This window comes from Alosa sapidissima, chromosome 3 (genome assembly GCF_018492685.1).
Source record: "Alosa sapidissima isolate fAloSap1 chromosome 3, fAloSap1.pri, whole genome shotgun sequence".
Taxonomy (NCBI): Eukaryota; Metazoa; Chordata; class Actinopteri; order Clupeiformes; family Clupeidae; genus Alosa; species Alosa sapidissima.
This window is the reverse complement of record NC_055959.1, coordinates 20,065,784-20,084,140: the sequence shown is the minus strand read 5'-3', so window position 1 is coordinate 20,084,140 and position 18,357 is coordinate 20,065,784. Positions and strand designations below refer to the sequence as shown.

The 18,357-nt window shown below is 43.5% G+C and overlaps 2 protein-coding genes across 5 annotated transcripts; one reads left to right on the top strand and one right to left on the bottom strand.

Moving 5' to 3' along the window:
- The first annotated feature begins 508 nt into the window (after positions 1 to 508).
- LOC121705225 (retinal cone rhodopsin-sensitive cGMP 3',5'-cyclic phosphodiesterase subunit gamma-like) lies at positions 509 to 2,900 on the top strand. The gene is made up of 4 exons (XM_042086093.1): positions 509 to 555; positions 1,417 to 1,616; positions 1,763 to 1,803; positions 1,961 to 2,900. The coding sequence occupies exons 2-4, from the start codon at positions 1,462 to 1,464 to the stop codon at positions 2,035 to 2,037; spliced, it is 273 nt and encodes a 90-aa protein (XP_041942027.1). The 5' UTR covers positions 509 to 555; positions 1,417 to 1,461; the 3' UTR covers positions 2,038 to 2,900.
- Positions 2,901 to 3,215: 315 nt separating this feature from the next.
- On the bottom strand, positions 3,216 to 11,450 carry LOC121705217 (tetraspanin-10). 4 transcript variants are annotated; one of them, XM_042086083.1, is made up of 6 exons: positions 11,290 to 11,450; positions 7,667 to 7,786; positions 6,757 to 6,979; positions 5,045 to 5,182; positions 4,147 to 4,769; positions 3,216 to 3,820 (listed from the first exon to the last, which is right to left on the bottom strand). In XM_042086083.1, the coding sequence occupies exons 3-6, from the start codon at positions 6,844 to 6,846 to the stop codon at positions 3,487 to 3,489; spliced, it is 1,185 nt and encodes a 394-aa protein (XP_041942017.1). In that variant the 5' UTR covers positions 6,847 to 6,979; positions 7,667 to 7,786; positions 11,290 to 11,450; the 3' UTR covers positions 3,216 to 3,486. The 4 variants fall into 4 exon arrangements, with proteins under 4 accessions (XP_041942017.1, XP_041942016.1, XP_041942018.1 ...); XM_042086082.1 differs by lacking the exon at positions 11,290 to 11,450 and adding an exon at positions 8,498 to 8,887; XM_042086084.1 differs by lacking the exon at positions 6,757 to 6,979.
- Between the last annotated feature and the right edge of the window lie 6,907 nt (positions 11,451 to 18,357).

Here is an 18,357-nt window from a genome sequence, read left to right as displayed (position 1 = left end):
TGCATAGTTCATACTTACATTAAAATCTTTTAAATGTTCTTTGCTCTGGAAAATTCTGTCCTTCATCATTGTGGAATCTATACATTTCTGCTCACAGGAAATTAAGTAAGTGATGACTATGCCATAGCTCAGCAAGAAAATGTTGTGTAGTATCACATCCATGATCCCCATTGCACAATCTTGAAGGGAACCCGGTCCTGCTGTCCACGTGGAGCCCATTGAGCTGTCACACACCTCAAATAATCTCTGGTGTGAGACTGAAAAGACCTACACTGCTGACCACCATTGTTCTTCCTGGAGGATCATCGGGACTGGAAACCCACTACGCCAGGCCGCATGCCCAAAATACATTCAAACGGCACCAACCACGTGTGCCCCCTGCTGAGCTGTGCCTCGGCCTCAGGTACAGGGGCAGCAGTGAGGGAGGGGGAGTCGGGTGACCCGTAATCTCCTTAGGGTCTCAGGAGGTATAAAAGTCCATGTCGGTACACTTTCTTGTCAGCACACTGCAAGACTGAGCAACTGCTTCTCAGAGAGAAGAGCCATCACTATCTGGTGAGTAAAGAGACTAGAATATCTTTTGAGAAAGATCAATGAGAGGGATCTGAGATACTGTTGATAGACATAATACCAAGTATTATTAATGATGCTGTTATTGGTTTGACTGTACTGGATATTTTGTGCATAATTAATTGTACTAGAGACGTGATTGACATTATTTTGTTATAAATTGTTTTATTTATTTTTACTTACACTAGTCACAGCTATTTACAGCTATTGCACTGGTGCTTTGCATTTGCAAGTAGGACTGATAAGATTTGATCACTGGAGTTTTGTCAAGAATATTAACTAAATAATATGAATTTTACCTCAAAGGCAATGGCCACCATTAACTCACCATTGTCATATTGGTATTATTAATGCAAAGGAGCACAAGCGTTAGGAAAAGAGACTAACTAGATCAAAGGAGTTGTTGACATCCAGTAAATTCTGCATATTCTGCAATGTCCATGGTTTAATAAGATTATACTCAATCCCACTCAATGTTTTAGAGGACATCTGCCTGTTAATTTGAATGAGGGATTACAGGAACCTTAATTCATCTAGTCTGTACATCTACTCATCTACTCTGAACCTGTATTATAAATCATCCTAATAACTTTTTCAAATGCCAGTAGAGCTCAGTTGACCTATGGCATACGCAAAACAGAGAGGGGCTTAAAGCTATTTACTAGATTGTCTTATACACAGGTTATTTTACTGTATTTAAGATTAGTCTCTTACTCATTCTCTCTATCTGTTTCTTTCATTTACTCTCTCTCTCTCTCTCTCTTTCTCTCTCTCACACACACACACACACACACACACACACACACACACACACACACACACACACACACACACACACTCATTCAGAAGGCATTCTAAGCTTATCATCAAGACCAGATCTAAAGGAGAGCCATGAGCCCTGAAATAGGTAAAGTGGAGGTGAGGAAGGCTGCCAGCAAGGCCCCCATCCGTGCCACCGCTGGGCCGTCCACCTCAGGCCCCCCCAAGTTCAAACAGAGGAACACACGCCAATTCAAGAGCAAGCCCCCAAAGAGAGGAGTCATTGGGTAAGTATGTTTAACAGCCTTCTTCTCCTGTTTTTTCCTACTCTGTATGAAATATGATAGAATAGCATGGGTCTGTGCTTCATATTATTTCCATTATTGTCATAGTTGTTTTGTGTTAGTAATCAGTCTTTCGATTGTTTCTACAGGTTTGGCGAGGATATTCCTGGAATGGAGGCCTTAGGCATGGGTAAGTGTGACAATTGGGTAAAAAAGTTGATTTTTTTATGATGTGCTATAATTGTATTCAATTCAGAAAAAAAAAACTACAATTGGCTAGACGCATGTGTTCAAGACTCACATTTACATGTTTGTTTGTCTGTTTGTTTGTTTGTTTTTGTCCGCAGACTTCAATACCATCTGTCCATGGGAGGCTTACAGCCACCTGGAGTTGCATGAGCTAGTGCAGTACGGGATCATTTGAGAGTAGCCCCTACCACCCCTGCCCTACACACCCCTGCACAAAGTCTGGCATTACCCTACCATCACACACTTCCTTACACATCACACTTAATGTCTGCAGTAATGTTGTGTTTTGGTCCTCAGAAGTCTCATACTAATCTGCCCCCCCACCCACACCTACCTCTATACAAGGGGAATTCATTTACTCTCTTTCCCATACATAAACCAGTAACTAATTGTTTTAGATTGTTTTAGAGGTGCTTTCAACTCACAGCTAACATGAGAGTTTTTCCACAGTAGTTTATTTCTCCTTGTTGATGCCTTGCTCCCTTTTCAGCATTTTTGGGGTATGAGCTCAGACTGAGAACACGTTGTTCACTGGCCCTCTAACTGTTTGGCATTTTCAGCCGTAATGATGTTTGATTTATGTCAGTAAACATTTTTATATCTGAATACACTTCACATGTGCCACTTCTGAAGGATCGGCTTGCACTAATTACATGTGAAGTTGACTCTAACAGTCTCACCATCTTAGAATTACGTAGGTCTGCCCAGGGCAACACTTAGTCCATGCTTTCCTTTTTGTACCACAGACTTTGCTCTGTTTAGATGCATTGCAGACCTTCGAGCTGCCATGTTTTTGTCTCGTCCACGCTGTGTCCAATGTTGTGGCTGTCCTCGGAGACTGGCCATCAGGTGGAGTACAGCCTGGGAGCAGCTCGCCGTTTGGGGCTCATAGCTCGGCTCAGGCTGTCAGCCTTAAAACGCCTGTATGTGTGTGTAGGTGGATGAGGAGGGGCACCAGAGAGACACATTCTGAGTGCACTGATGTTGTCTATGGTTTGATATGTCTGTCTAGCTTGCACAGTCCTGTGAGCACTGGAACGGCAAAAAATAAAGCTTCACAGTTTTCCTATTAGCACTGTTTTAGTGTGTCTTATTTGAACCATGTCACAGTGCATTCTATATTCACTGTGTGGATTTTGAAGACTGCAGGTCACATTTCATAGAACATTCCACTTATTCACTGTAAGTAAAATGACAAAATATATGCTACTCACACAAAATATTTTCCTTGGGAAATTCATGTGCAATCTTTCACTATATCAAAATGAGACCCTATAAATGGCAAAATAGCAAAAATGTTGGACAATCCATAAAAGTGTTTTAATGAGGATAAATCACAGTGACAAACAAATACTGACGGTGAAGAATGGTTAAAAATGAATTATATACACTGCAGCATGTAGACAGCTCAGCATCCCAGCTGCATCCTGTGGGAAGGTGGTAGGGCTGTTTGCTGTGTGGTTTGGTGTGTGTGTGTGTGTGTGTGTGTGTGTGTGTGTGTGTGTGTGTGTGTGTGTGTGTGTGTGTGTATGTATGTGTGTGTGCGTGCGTGTGTGTGCACTAATGTTTATACTTGTGTCTGACTGTGACTGTAAGTGTCCATGCTGCACATCTGGCTCAGCCCTCATGTCCTGGAGGCCTGTGCATAGTGTTGACTCACTGCCCTGTGCCAGTGTATCTTATCCATTAGCCTCGTGGTGACGAACAGCACGAGGATCTGGACGAGGAGCAACGCCACGGCCACTGTGCCGATGAGTCCATTGTGCTGCTCGATCCAGCGGGCCATGGCGCCCAGGCAGCCCCCGAGGAAGATGACGCTCTGGGCTGTGAACTCACCCAGCTCCTGGGCCCGAAAGCCGCACTGTGAGTTCCACACGGTGCCGTTCTCCAGGGGGTCCAGGCAACAGGAGGCTGGGACTCCACACGCCTGCATACCGGGGGCTGAGCAGTTAAAGTACCTGAAACAGACCACCAGGGGGCAGTGTTATAGCTCCTGTCACCTTGGTTTTATTGGAGAGAGTTGAAGTTTGAGTGTCAAATGTATGTTTTGTTCTAATTGGAAAAAAGTTACACAAGGTACATTTTCCCTGTAATTTTGTTGTTTGTTTGTTGTTGATTTCAGTGTTGTAGTCTTCATGATGACTAACAACATGATGATACAACTTTATTTTAATCTAACTGATTTGTTCTACTTGAGTTTTCTGTGGTTTCTGTGGTTACAAGTGCAACCACAGAAAAAATACACTGTAACTAAATATAAGCAAACAGCTGTGCTGACACTCACACATTGACCTCCCAGTCCCTGTAGTTGTCTGCCCCACAGCACTGCAGGCCCGTCTGGATCTCGTCGGTGATGAACCTCATGTCCAGGTCGTCCTGGTAGCGCACCATGGCCATCAGCATGCCGGAGCGCAGCACGCCCACGATCTTGTCCTGCAGGCTGTAGGCCAGGATGGCGGCCAGCACCTGCGCCGCCACCATGGTGAGCACCATGGCCGAGAAGATGCGCAGCAGGCAGTAGTTCTCGCGCAGCGCGCCCACGCAGCCCGTCACGCACAGCAGCGACAGCAGCAGGCCCAGCAGCACGAACAGCAGCATGGGGTCGGTGCTGATCTGGCCGATGCGCTCCTGGGCGAAGGACTCCTTGTTGACGAGGCCCCACAGGCCCAGGCCGAGCAACGCCAGGCCGAAGGCCGTGAACACCAGGTTGCAGGTGAGCAGGACAAGCTTGAGGATGTAGTCGCCGAGGGTGTTGGGGGGCGTGCGAGGTAGGGACGCGGGTGCGTCCGCCGCACCACCAGGCGGCCTCTCCTTCTCGCCCTCAGCCTCGACTGGTCTGTCGGACTCCCTGGTTTCGGTCCCCTGGTACACAGAGGCACCTGTCGTCGGACCATCATCGCTCTCTCCCTGGACGACACACGTAACAATACTGTGACCTTCTGAGGCATCTCTCTCTCTCTTTCTCTTTCTCTCTCTCTCTCTCTTTCTCTCTCTATGTTCCTCTCTGTTTCAGATATTTGTTGACATTTGGAATATAGTATTTGTTGACATGTGCACTTATGTAATGTTGATCTTACTGGTAATATGTCAGAAAACGAAACACCAAGTGTATGCAGTAGAATATCAAGCCCATAAGCAATATTAGGGGAATTGCAAACATCCCTTATGATCCTGATCCTTACCTTTGGTATAAGTAAGCGGGTTTCTCCGTCCTGAGCACCGGCTCTCTGTGACCAGAAGAAAGGAAACTTCCTCAGCAGCTGAAAGCGCCTCATGCTCCCAGACGGCTCGGAGAGGAGATCTTCGTGACTCCGTCTCTCCTTCCTCGCACCACAGCAGGACAGTGAAAGAAACAAGAGGAATACCGAGAAAAGGGTGAAAGAGAAAAAGAGAGTGAGAGAGAGAGAGGGGAGGGGGAGGTGGAGGTGGGGGGGGGGGGGGGGTTGTCACTGAAGGCAGCTGAAGAGGGCGAAGCAGCCTAGCCGGGCCCTGAGGCTGGGAATGGTAGCAGCAGGAGAGGAGGGAGCGCAGCGCAGCGGCATCATGTGAGAGTCACAGTCTAGAGATTAGGGGGCCTTCAGGGCGCTCTACTGGACCAGCCGCCTCACAGCCCTGCTGGAGCCACTCACATGCTGGGGCCCAGGGGCAGGGCTCACCAGCACAAACAATGCCCATTACAGTTACCACTCAGGAGAGCTACACACCCTATATGTGCTTCTGGATACAACTGGGATAGCTAATTCTGTGTAAAGCCTTAGACATTTGTGTATGCATATGTGCACAGTGTACAATGTGTTTTTGTGTGTCTGTGTATGACAAATGCCAAAGAACAGATGTGCATGATCATTTACACTGGCTGAATCGAGCTCTCGAGTTGTGAAATCCGTCTTTGTTTTTGCTGTTTAGCAGGTGTTTTTGAATTTGATGTCAGTATATCAATAGGGTTGAGAACCAATTGCAAAATGCAGCCTCATCTGTCTCAATTATGGACTGTTCTGTATAACATGTGGGTGTTAAATATCAATGTCACTGATATTCTCTTTCTTTCTTTCTTTCTTTCTTTCTTTCTTTCTTTCTTTCTTTCTTCTGTTTATCTGTCTGTCAGTTTTGGTCCCTTTCAACATATTCCAGTATAAATATTCAACTAAAAACAGTCATTCACTCAGTCTGCCTGAGTTCCAGATGATGGGAGATTGCGTTCCACCCGTGCCACGGCTTTAACAAGTCAGCAGAATATGTTCAGGGACCGTATGTCAACCGTTGTGATAAAAATTGAACATAAAAGTATTAGACTTTTCAAATACTGTAGGTCACATATCTCATTAAAGAACATTCCCCATTTCACTACTGAGGGGAGGGAGCCGCAAGGCAGTGCATCAGTTTGGAGGCTTGTTTGCATTTTCTGTCTGCTGTCTATCATCTTTCTGTATACAGATAGTGCATACGTTCCCACACTTATCCATATCCAGACATTTGGCTGTGTGCTCGCTGATTAACGCATGTCACGTGTGTGCTCTCTTTTGCCAAGACCAACTAGAATTTATCATGGCAGTAGCAGCATTGTGAGGCAGCCTTGGTCTAGAGCTGTATTTTATTACCACACATTGGCTGGTTAGCCAGGCTACCCACAGGGAGCTATTGAGCTGCCAGGGGTGTAGCAATGTGCCAGCACCCGCCCCCCCCCCCCCATATACACACCTCTTAAGGCTGCTCCACATGTGCCTGCTGCTCTCTCTGAAGCCCTCAGTCTAGAGAGCATGGCCTGCCCTCTCGCTGTTATTTTTTAAGCATATTTTTATGGAGCATAGCTTAATGCAGTAGGCATCTGAGGAATGGGATCAACACATTTCCCCCCGCCCGGCTACTGATCCAGGGCACAAAGCACTCTACCCACCTCGCCTCTTAGCAGCAGGACGGCGCAGGGAGTCAGGGGAGGCTCATAGAGGATGTGTTTGTATTTGAGCTGACGTATCGTCCTCAGCATATTAGACTTAACTAGACACAATCTCTTCAGACGTAGTGAGTGACATCACTGTGTTTAGGAGCTTTGACCCATAACTTGCTTTTTTAGTTGGTGTTGAGGGAAGAAAAATGTCCTAATAGAATAGAATTCCACTCTGAAAAGCCAAGGAAAAAAAAAAAAAGCATCAGGCCTCCTTAGTGAAAAGCAATTACTCACATAAAAAAGGGAACATGTTAATAGCCTCATCAATATCATAAAATATAATCCAAGGCTAGCACTGAGCGTTCTTCATTATACAATTAATGCAAGACGTACATCCACCCATTTCTATTTTGTTCACCCCAAGAACGTCTCTTGAAAGTCTCAGGGAAACATCTGCACAAGATATAATCAGAGCGTATCTCTGCACGAGTGCCATTCAAGAGTGCACCAGGTCTTGTTAAAGGTTTTCTGTTACCAGCCTTTTCCTGGCCACACTGGTCATGCAAAGCACATGCTATATGCAGCCTTAAAAGTAGTTTTCCTGATAATGGTAGATAGCTATCATAAGTCAATATTATGATGCTGTTAGAGCTTGCAAAGCTGAATTCGTTATTTATTTTCCCTCATTGGACTAGATTAATGGTAAAAGGTGTCAGTTTGTGCTGACTTTGGCAAAGACAGTCGGACTAAGTTGCAGAGTGAGACAGCGTGTATGTATGCGTACGCGATAGTGTGTGTGTGTGTGTGTGTGTGTTTGTCTGAGTGAGTGAGTGTATGAAGAAAGCGAGGGAACAGAGACTGTGGGAGAAGTCACACATAAGGCAGTATAAAAGAAAGAAAAATGTGGTAATTATTTCACCTGCTCAATACCCCTGGGCAGAGTGAGATGGATTTTCATTCCACCCTTCAGTGATGGAAAATCCTCTCGTCATGATCACTTAAATGTGTCCGTTTCTATCTGGATTTTAAAGCTTGATTTCTGGAAGCAGAGAAAACAAAATAGAGTGCGTCATCTCGCAGTGTTTTTACTATTGACATATTTCTCAAAATGGCTACCCTTTTATGATATTTATCAATGCTATCAAGGCCGTAGCCAGGATTTTTAAAATACCGAGGTCAGCGGCATCGCCAGAAATTTTGGGCCCCCCGTTTGTTTATAACTTGAACCAATACACTTTTCCACAATTTCCATTTTTTTAGATGCACCTCAAGAGCCTTTTCCAAAATTGGCTTTGGATATTTAGACTGGACCCTGCTCCATCTGTAATTAGGAATGCTCTGCTTCTCCATCAGCATAGGGAATGTTGCATTTATAAATTGCAGGGTCATAGGCTGCAGAGCTTATAGGCTACCTTCTCACTCACTTGGGAGGGCCCTTCATCATTTCCCTCTATTCTCTTCTTTATCCTCAACTGCCTGATTTCTTTCTCCTGTATCTTGTGTTGGATTGCTTAAAACAACAAATCTCAATAATGTATATAATTTGAAAATGTTACACTATGTTTGGGCCATGTGATAATATCCATCACACCATTAATTATCCATCCTATATAACATTAATAGAGCTTCAGTTTCAGTGCAGGTTAGCTAACTGCATCTCCACTGAATTTCAACATAACATTTTCATTCCAGGTTAGCATCTCAATAGCCATATTACAGCTGTACTGTATTCGACCATTATCTTTCTTACCTTCCCTCCTTCTCTTTGTCTGCTCAACTTCTTCTGGCTTTCCAAACGTTAACTTTGTTGCAGCCTTTGTATAGGTCAGGTGAAAGCCTTCTGACAGAAATGAACCAACCGTCAAGTTAATTTATTTTGGATAATGGATTTATATTGACGTTTATGTGAGCTGCGTTGCGTTTGTTAAATAGCCTAGTTTATTGGCACAGTCCACGATAACCGAGTCGACGCTACTTTTGTTTTGACATGTCAGAGGTAGCCTATCTGCAACGGCGTGTCACGTGATGGTACGTTAATGCAAGGATAATTGTCTCGTCGGATATTCGTAGCCTACTTAATAAATTAAACGAAACTTGAAGAAAATACCGAGGACATGACCTCGGTGTCCTCAATGGTAGCTACGGCCATGAATGCTATTGTTTCAAAATAAATTTGGTCATCATATGATTGTTTCTATTTCTCTCTCTCTTTCTTTCTCTTCTCCCTTGAGCATTTCTAAAGCATTGTCTGTAATGACCATAAAAGCAACATTTAATCACATATGATGTTTGTTAGCACCTCAAAGAATTATTGGGGTTCTGACCATAACTCTTTGGTAAGGCTTGTAATTACCCAGTTGTTATGACTATCATGATTCTGTGGTCAGTGTATTTGGAAAAACAAAGAGGTGGCTTGGCCTTGGCCTATCACAAGCGTGCGCTTACCATTGCCACATGCCTTTGATGCCTGGAAGCACTCAGTGTCAATACCAATAGGAACTAATGATTCACATTTTTTAAGAGCAGATGAAGTCAGGTTGCAGTTGGGTCTGTTTTTTCCCCCCTCAGTCTCCAGGCCCCTCGCTGTGGAGCACTGACAGACCTGGAATGGGGGGGGGGGCTACCTGCGTACTACCCCTGAGAGGTGTTGAGGCTCTATGCTGCTATTATTTTCCAGAGAAAAGACAGCATTGCGGTCTGATATAGCCATCATCGAGGCTGAGGCTCCACTGTGTGCAAATGTAGAGAGTAGCTCTGAGAGAAAGAGAAGGCCTCCTTTTCTTTCCCCCCCTCCATATTCACTGGCATCCATGGCCCTTCAGCAGTCATTCTTTCCCTAGGTCGGCCATTGGCCCGGGCTACTGGCCTGCTGGCCTTGCCCCAGGCTGCTGCGATGGATTAAAGAGCACCACTCCTGGCAGAGCTGGTTTGGAGGAGATGGGGCTCAGGCCCATGATGGGTGTGTGTGTGTGTGTGTGTGTCAGAGGCTGGGGATCAGAAGGTCAGAGGAGCTAGAATGTTCCTCATGGCACAAAGGTGAAGATCAAGGTGAGAGCTGAGTCTGATTTAAATTGACTCAGTCATTGGCTCCTAAACAATTGATCCCCAAAACAACTCTATTTTGCCTCAAACAGGTAGTAAGAACTTTTCATAGACTTTTGTCTCCAGAAATTATCATGGCTGGAGAATGTAATGATATATAAAATATTGCGAAATAACCTCTGCAGTTCAGGACAGTAAATGTCCTACTACTCAACACTGGACAATCAGGTGTGTCTGAGCCACATGAAATCTCAATTGGAGTGGAATATGAGCATGGAAAATGACTTAACTGGCTCTTTGGCTTGTTTGTACTCTCCCACTGTTACACAGTCTGGCACACACACAGACTGCAGTCATCATCTGCATCTTACCCCACAGTGGTGTCCCTGTTTTGGTTAAGCAATCAGAAAACTTCTGTGCAGCACAGATTCATGTCCCTTTCCCTGATATCAACTTTTGAAATCTAAAAAGGAAACCTTAACCAAAACTAGTAATCGTGTGATGATATGTAACCACTTTTATGGTATCGCTTTGGCTTTTGTGTTCTTTTGGATTTGAGCACTACTTTGGATGAGGCACTTTGGGGAAAGGACTAGAATACCGTGTTTATATTTATAAGGGCACCATGAATTCATTTAAAACTTGCCTGAGCTCTGTTCCCTGACAGTGAGCAGTAAGTCTCAGCCCTGAGATGAAGGCAAGCTATCCACTCTTCCAGAAGCCCACCCGGCACACCTGCTGTAGGCCTAGTTCTCTGTGCTGCTCCACAGACAGGGCCATCCTCCCGCTGAAGGGAAAATGGCATCGTGGGATTATGGGATGCTCATCCCTTTCCTGTCATGTCCTCCTTTCCCCTCGGCACTCAGATTTATATCCACTGCAGACGGGCTGTACTCCCTTTCGCTCCAGCTGGGAAGGGGAAGCCCCACCAGCTTTCCACAAGTAACTCACTCTGATATATGTGAGTACTTCCTGTTTCTCGCATCCCCACCAGCTTTCCACAAGTAACTCACTCTGATATATGTGAGTACTTCCTGTTTCTCGCATCCCCACAAGGTTTCTTTTAGTTAAGTCTTAAGGAGAATTAATTACCTCCGTCAAGCAGGTTATATTTTGGTTGTGATTTGTCTGCTTGTCTATTTGTCTATGTAATAAGCCTGTGTAAAAACTACTGGATCTGATTTCATGAAATTTAGAGAAAAGGGTATAGCACGTGCCAAGGACAATTCCATTGCATATTAGAGCAGCTTGACAGGGAGCACACAGCAAATTAAGTTTCACTTTGCCTAATGTTGTGAGATATGCCATTTGACTTTGGTCGAGATTTATGCTCTTTAAGAGGCCCTATTGTTGTGTCATCATATAACAGCAATTGAAATATTCTTTAATTACTGCTCAGGGGGGCAACAGCATTTTTGCATTAATTCCTTTTTAAAAAAAACCTTTTTTATTGTGCCTATGACTAGTGGTTGTGTCCTTGTCCCTTAGCCCCAAGCTTACCTGATGGTGAAGTCATTTGGTCTTGTCTTGTGCTTCGAGGAAAAGTTGTTCTGGTCACGTGTCTGCTGTTGTGTGTGATGGGAGACCATAAAAAGAAACAGTCTTCTCAGATGTGGCATAAATAATGGCTTTTGGCGAGAGTGTCTTGGATGGATGCTGTTCCAATATATTTTTGATGAGAAAGTGCTAGTCTTCACTTTTGAGTCCCTTTTCCAGACTGGTTCAAACCTGTCTGGTCTTTATCGGAAAAACCAAAAGGAACTGGTCAGTGTAAAGATCCAAGGATTGTTCTGCGTTGTGAATTCATATTGTCTGATGTGAGTCTCATCATGCTCAGCCCAGGGACTGTCCGTATCATGGAGGGCAGAGAAAGTTTGTCTGATGTCTTGCTTTTATGTATCCTCTTGAGACTGAGGGATACCTGTTTTGTTGCAATCTCTGTCATCCAGTCAATAACTCACTCACTAACTCACTCATTCACCAGTGCAAACACACAGTGCTTGTTTGGGGCCAGCTGAGGTCATGAACTGCAGTCTGGAGAGACTACAGTTTGTCTGCCTGTTTATGAATTCCACTGCTGACTTGACCAGTGGTGCTTCACCATAAACAGCACCAGTGAGAATTTGTTTCCATAGTTTTGGGACAGCAACGTTTTCTATGAGCCATTATTTCTGTGACTTGTGTTATTACAATAATAGCAACACATGTTTTTCATGCTGCCATGTGCTGTCCAGACACCCTCAAGTGAAACCACCAAGGATACAAAACTGCCTCCTTTAATTGCATATGATCTCTGGTACACTGCTGAGATGAAATCACAGAACACCCCCTCTTCTTGAGAACATCATCTTTATTCCAAGGGAAAGTTTTCTGAACATCAATCTCATAGTGATTTAATAATAATTAGAATTTGTTACAAATTAACTAATTCAAGCCCTTTGAGAGATGTCGGTGTCCATGTATCTCATTCTGAGCTGATTATTTACTGTTGTCACATTTTGTACAATAGGAATGATTGTCTTTTTATGACCGTCAGGAGTGCACTGCTGGCGCCACAGGGAGTCACAGAGAGTCGCGAACCTCTGTCACGATCCTCTCCTCCGATCGAAGGCGCGGACGGTGCTGGCTCCGATCCGGGTAGCGCAGATGTCGGGCAGACAATGACGGCGTGGCGCAGGAATGCAGCTGGGCTCGGAGGGATGCTGCGACATCAAACACTTCAGCCGGGGCGCCTGGCCTGGCTCCGGAGTCAGCACGTCACTCAGCTTCACCGGGGAGGGGGGAGTGTCTCTGCTCGCTGCACAGTGGGAGATTTTATGAGGAGGCTCCTGAGAGGGAGTTTAGGGGGTTCTGGGGAGTCAGTGTGAATTTGACAAACAAGGGGAAAGAGAGGAAGAGAGAGGCATAAAGTATTCATGTGAGTATGTGTGTGTTGTGTGTGTGCACGTGTACAGGTTTGTGTTAGTGTGTCATATGTGTGTGTGAGGGTCTGTCCAGTCATGCATGGATGTATGCCTGAATGTTTGTATGTATGTGTAAGAGAGAGATCAAGTAAGTGTGTGGGTTTAATTTGCAAGTGTGCATGTGTGTGTGTGTGTGTGTGTGTGTGTGTGTGTGTGTGTGTGTGTGTGTGTGTGTGCGTGCGTGTGTGTGTACATCTGTTTTCCTCAGGAGTGTGTGCAGTGAACGCGCATCTCCACAGAATGGTCATCTCGCTCTGAGCCAGTAGGTGTGGCCAGGTCTGGCTGAGAGGAGGCCCGTAGTTTTGGGCATCCCTTAAAAGACGCACATCTCCACTTCGATCTCCTCACTGCTCACAAGCCGCAGAACCACACATCACACTCGGCTGGATACGTCCTCTTTGGGAATACATCTAAACACAAGCACCAGAGTAGGTACTCAGGGATCACTAGGTTTGGCAGCTGAAGATGCGTTATGTGAGACTGGCTTATTTTCTGCATCCCTCTGCTCATATATCAGTTGTAATATTCTTACTGGCTTACTGAATGTTGGTACACTTTGGCCATTGCATACTTTATTGACCCTTTGTGTCATAATTCATATTTCAATGTAAACGTTTTAAAAATGTCTTCAATTTGTGTTAAGAAATTGAGAACTAAATGCCTTGCATGGTGTGTTTGATAGTTTCGGAAATCTGGAGTTTGTTAGAATACATTTTGCATGTGTGTTTCTCATGTTGCATGTGTGTGTAAGTAAGAACACAAAGGATAAGGAACTCATAGATTCTGACTCTTTGCTGGTGGGAATGCTTGTAAGTTTGCCTGGCTCCAAATGTGTATGTGTGTGTGTGTCTGTGTGTGTGTGTGTGTGCATGCAAGAGAGTCTACTTGCGTGTATGTGTGGGTGGTGTGTGTGTGTGTGTGTGTGTGTGTGCATGTCTGTGTATGTGCGTGTGTGCTTTCACTTGTGCAAAGAGCCATGTTCTTATGTAACCAGTGGGATGAGCTCATGCTTGTTTTTCCTGATGAAGATGAGGATGATGAGGGCCCTGGCCCTGCTTCCTGTTCTTGCCTCGTTGGGGTTGGCTCAGAAGAAGTGGACTGAGGAGCCTGCATGGGACACCAGAGGTCAGACTTGTTCTGTGTGGACTTGGAGACTTGGATTATGTCCTGGAACCCTATGTCAGAAATAGAAAAAGAAAAAAAGGCTTTGTAATTGTTTTTTAATGACCAGAGACCGAAGGCGCTTTAGTCATCTTCGCATATCAAGCTGCATTACAGAGTAACACATTTAATAGAAGAAACTTATTGGCAACAAAGTAATGGGAACAGAATGTTCATAATTCAAACTTCTACTTTATGTGTTTCTCATTCCAACATATGTAGCAGTGAACAAAGCCCTGTGATGTATACGGGAGGTTGCATCCTAGCAAAAATAACACAAGAAGACATGAGAAGTTTGAATTGTGGATTATTTTTGTAGAGCAAATACTTACGGAATTTACATTTGCAAAAACATTTTAAAAAGTGTACCTTAAAATGATAGCTTCAAAATAATTTTAATGGTACACTACCATTTGATGGTCTCTAGTCATTGTCACAGCGCACACAGAACGTCAGATATTACATATGCATTTAATATATGCATTTAATGTATTTAGTATATGCATTTATGCATTTCCCCTTGGGGATCAATAAAGTATCTATCTATCTATCTATCTATCTATCTAACATACACACTTTGGTGTACTGTGTCAGAAAAGTGAAGCTTTTTCATCACTTTTCGACATACTAGGTACCCTTTTGACTTGTTTTTCAATGTGCTGAGCAGTCCGATGGACTTTAATGAAAGCCTGCACATTGAAAATCTATGCTAAAGGTGGATCCAGTACATTGGGCATTTTCAACAAAGGTTATATGTTCTTGCATAATGCAATAATGTCATATGATGAAGCTCTTGTCCATACTGAATCCTGCCCATGTTCCCTGTCAGTGTCTGAAAAGCCAACAGCAAAAGGTTGCTCCAACCTGACGCAGGTGCTGGATAACTGGAAGTTTGCCATCATGACTCAGGTGAAGGACATGCTAGTCAATGACCATGCCGCTGTGCTGCCAGAATACGTCAGGTATGATTTGTGGTGTGCTGTGGGTTTGATCTGATAGGAACACATGCATATACTTCTGTGTTAGTGTGTGTGTTGGTGTGTTTCATAGATTTGGGCTGTGAGGAATGATTGTATTATTTAAAAAAAGTGCATCCCCTCACTCACTCTCTCCCTCCCTCTCATTCTCCCTTTCTCTCTCTCTCTCTCTCTCTCTCTCTCTCTCTCTCTCTCTCTCTCTCCCTCCCTTTTTCTCTCCATATGGTCTAAGCATTGCATGCATCTGGATCTGGAGTTGTTCTAAACTCACCAGTGAGTTCTGTCCTGGCGCTGTTCATTTTGCATGCGATCAGATGTGATGACGTATGTGGGGAGTTGAAGCTCAACTGGTGAGCATGTGATGGCAGCAGAGTAAAATGAGACCTACACTCGAGCCAATGCACTCCTCTGTTGCTTCTGGACAACGTGTAGAGTGCCACATGTGCAAATTATGTAATAGCCCTTACTATAGAACACACACACTCACTCCATCTGTGTGGTTGTGTGTGTGTGTGTGTGTGTGTGTGTGTGTGTGTGTGTGTGTGTGACAAGGTGTGTATGCGTGCATCAGTTTGTGTGAGTGTGGGTGAGAATACATAAGCATTGAATGTGAAATCTGATCAATGGATTCCATATTTTCTGTTTGATTAACACTGGTTATGCCTGAAGGTGTTTCAGTTGTTCCCATGAACTCTTTTTGACCTTCAGAGATTAGATTAGATAAGATTATATGAGCAGATTGTGTTGTCCAACCACAAAGGAATGCAAAGATACTATTTAACTACCACTATAACAACTTTCTAATGTGTAAGAAATTATGCATCTTTACGCTTAATATTTGAAGAGTTGAAGAGTTCTTGTGGAACATGTCTTTTTTGGGATCACATCTGGAAAAAAACATAATTGGAACCACTTCACATAATAAGAATGTGATTCTTCTTCAGAAGATGTGAAACAGAGCCATGCATGTTCTCTCTCCTCAGAATCAAGCCACTGTCTGACGCACTGGGTGACCTGTACAAGCAGTTCAACTCTCTGAAAGATAACCTGGGTGCCCTTTCTGCCAAATTTGACCGGGTCGAGGCCTTCGTGGATGATGTCCAGGCAGGGAAATTCCCCAAGCCCAGACCCAGGCTGCCATCGTGGGCCGCCCCTCGGCGGCCGCTCATGAGGGCCTCGGCCCGGGTACCCCTAAGGGACGCCCCGGCCAAGGCCTCTGACTCGGGACCCAGACCACTGAGGATGAGGACACAGAGAAGGCCTCAGCTGTAGAGGGGGGGGGGTGGGGCAGAGGGGTCAGGGATGGGGGCCTGTGGTGAGGGAGAGGAGCGTACCATTCACCGGGAAGAGCGGGGGGAACAGAGGTCACGGTTGATAGGAGAAAGGGACAAGCTGTATATACTTGTTTTGAAAACTAGCTGGTCTATGACACGTCATCTTGCTAATGTACGAATGTCTTAGAATTTTAGGTCATAATGCTGTAAATGACTAAGAGTAACAGAATTATTCTTATGTAATGAGTGGAAAATATATTTACATGTAATGTGGGCAAAGGAAAGGTTAAGGTGGATTCACTGTTATGCAGCAGTTTTGCCACAGGGTGGCAATATAGTCCCCCTTAAGCCTTTATAGGTCTGCAAGACCAATAGGAAAAGAGAGGGGTTCAAGATGCAGTTTATTTTTGATGATAACTATCTATGTTTATCTGTATATATCATTTGAAGAATGTTCAGTAAGTTGTTTCCAACTGCATTATTCTGCCAAATATACACAGCATTAGAATGAACAGCAAGGATTGAAATGTGATAAAATGTAATGATTTAGTCTCATACCTGACATTAGTTCAAAAGAGATTTGTCCGCATTGGATGACTCCTGTTGTGGAAAAAAATCCGATAAACCACAAAGTAGAAGTAAATTCTGAAAAGGTAAAGTACATTCTTTTTATAATAGGGTAGGTGGTCATCTCTAAATAAAGATATATTCTAACCAAGTATCCTTATGTAATGAGTGGAACATATATATACATATAATGTGTAAAAGTATATATACTCTTTTGATCCTGTGAGGGAAATTTGGTCTCTGCATTTACCCGTGAATTAGTGAAACACATTCAGCACACAGTGAACATGCAGTGAGGTGAAGCACACACTAATCCCGACGCAGTGAGCTACCTGCTCCAGAGGTCCTTGGGGAGCAGTGAGGGGTTAGGTACCTTGCTCAAGGGCACTTCAGCCGTTCCTACTGGTCGGGGTTCGAACCGGCACCCCCAAGTCCAAAGCCCTAACCAGTAGGCCATGGCTGCCCCCCAATTGTGTTTACCAATGTGTTTATACTAAGTTTTACTATTCTATTAGATTCATTTCACATTGATTTGTTTACTTCGTTTTACTATTCTATTAGATTCATTTCACATGGATTTGTTTACTTAGTTTTACTATTCTATTGGATTAATTTCACATGGATTTGTTTACTTTGACACTGAACCATTTACTGATATTCCAATTAAATAAGTTCAATGAATCATGGTATGGTGTTAAGGTTTGGAAATAGATTAATTAATTTAGATTTAAATGACACGAGTGAAATTTCATTCTCACAAGCACCCTCTACATTAATTGGTTGAGAAATTCTTATTTCTTATATTCTTATTTAAATGTATCATGAATAAAGAAATATTTTTTAGCAAAAACACCAATACCACATTATTGGAACCCCAGAAATTATAATGTAATTTAATCTTTTTTCCATTGTTATTCAACTTCTTTAAGTTAATCAGAGTGTCTATGAGCTTTCAAACAATACTCCATGACTTCCTGTTTGACTATGAGTCAAAGTCTCCAAAAAAATCAGCAGTGACCTCCATTTCATTAAGGTGCACAATATTATGATATGATAACCAAAATATGTCTGTCTCTGCCAGGACACTAAAAACATGTGTTTACATATACATGTAACGTGGTTATGTCAGTCCCCTAATGTGAATTCCATTAATATTGCAATAGATGATTTTTAGGCCCTTTTAACTCAACTTTACCAGGGGTGAGATAAAAGTGGAGGGTGCTGTATATGAGAAGATCTTGGCTATACTACCTCTACATAATGACTGAGTGCACTGTTTCTTTTAAATTAAATTAATATAAAATCAAGTTGAATTAACATTAATATAACATTTGAATGAGTATGTATGAATTGACGAACTGATTGTTATAAATAAAATAATAAGGAATCAGAAGGCAGCTTCCTCTCCTCACACCCGCAGGTGTAGTAACTGTAAGTGGCGTGCCCCTTGATCAATCATGTGTGGAAAAGAGAAACCACCAGATTTTCATGGAACTATAAATAGAAACATCAGGTACTTTCCCATGATAAGTAAAACTGATGAGACAGAGATGTGAGGAACAGACAACTAAAATGCAATTTGGTTTAAAATTTCTAAAAATAATCATTTATACATTTTGTCTATGA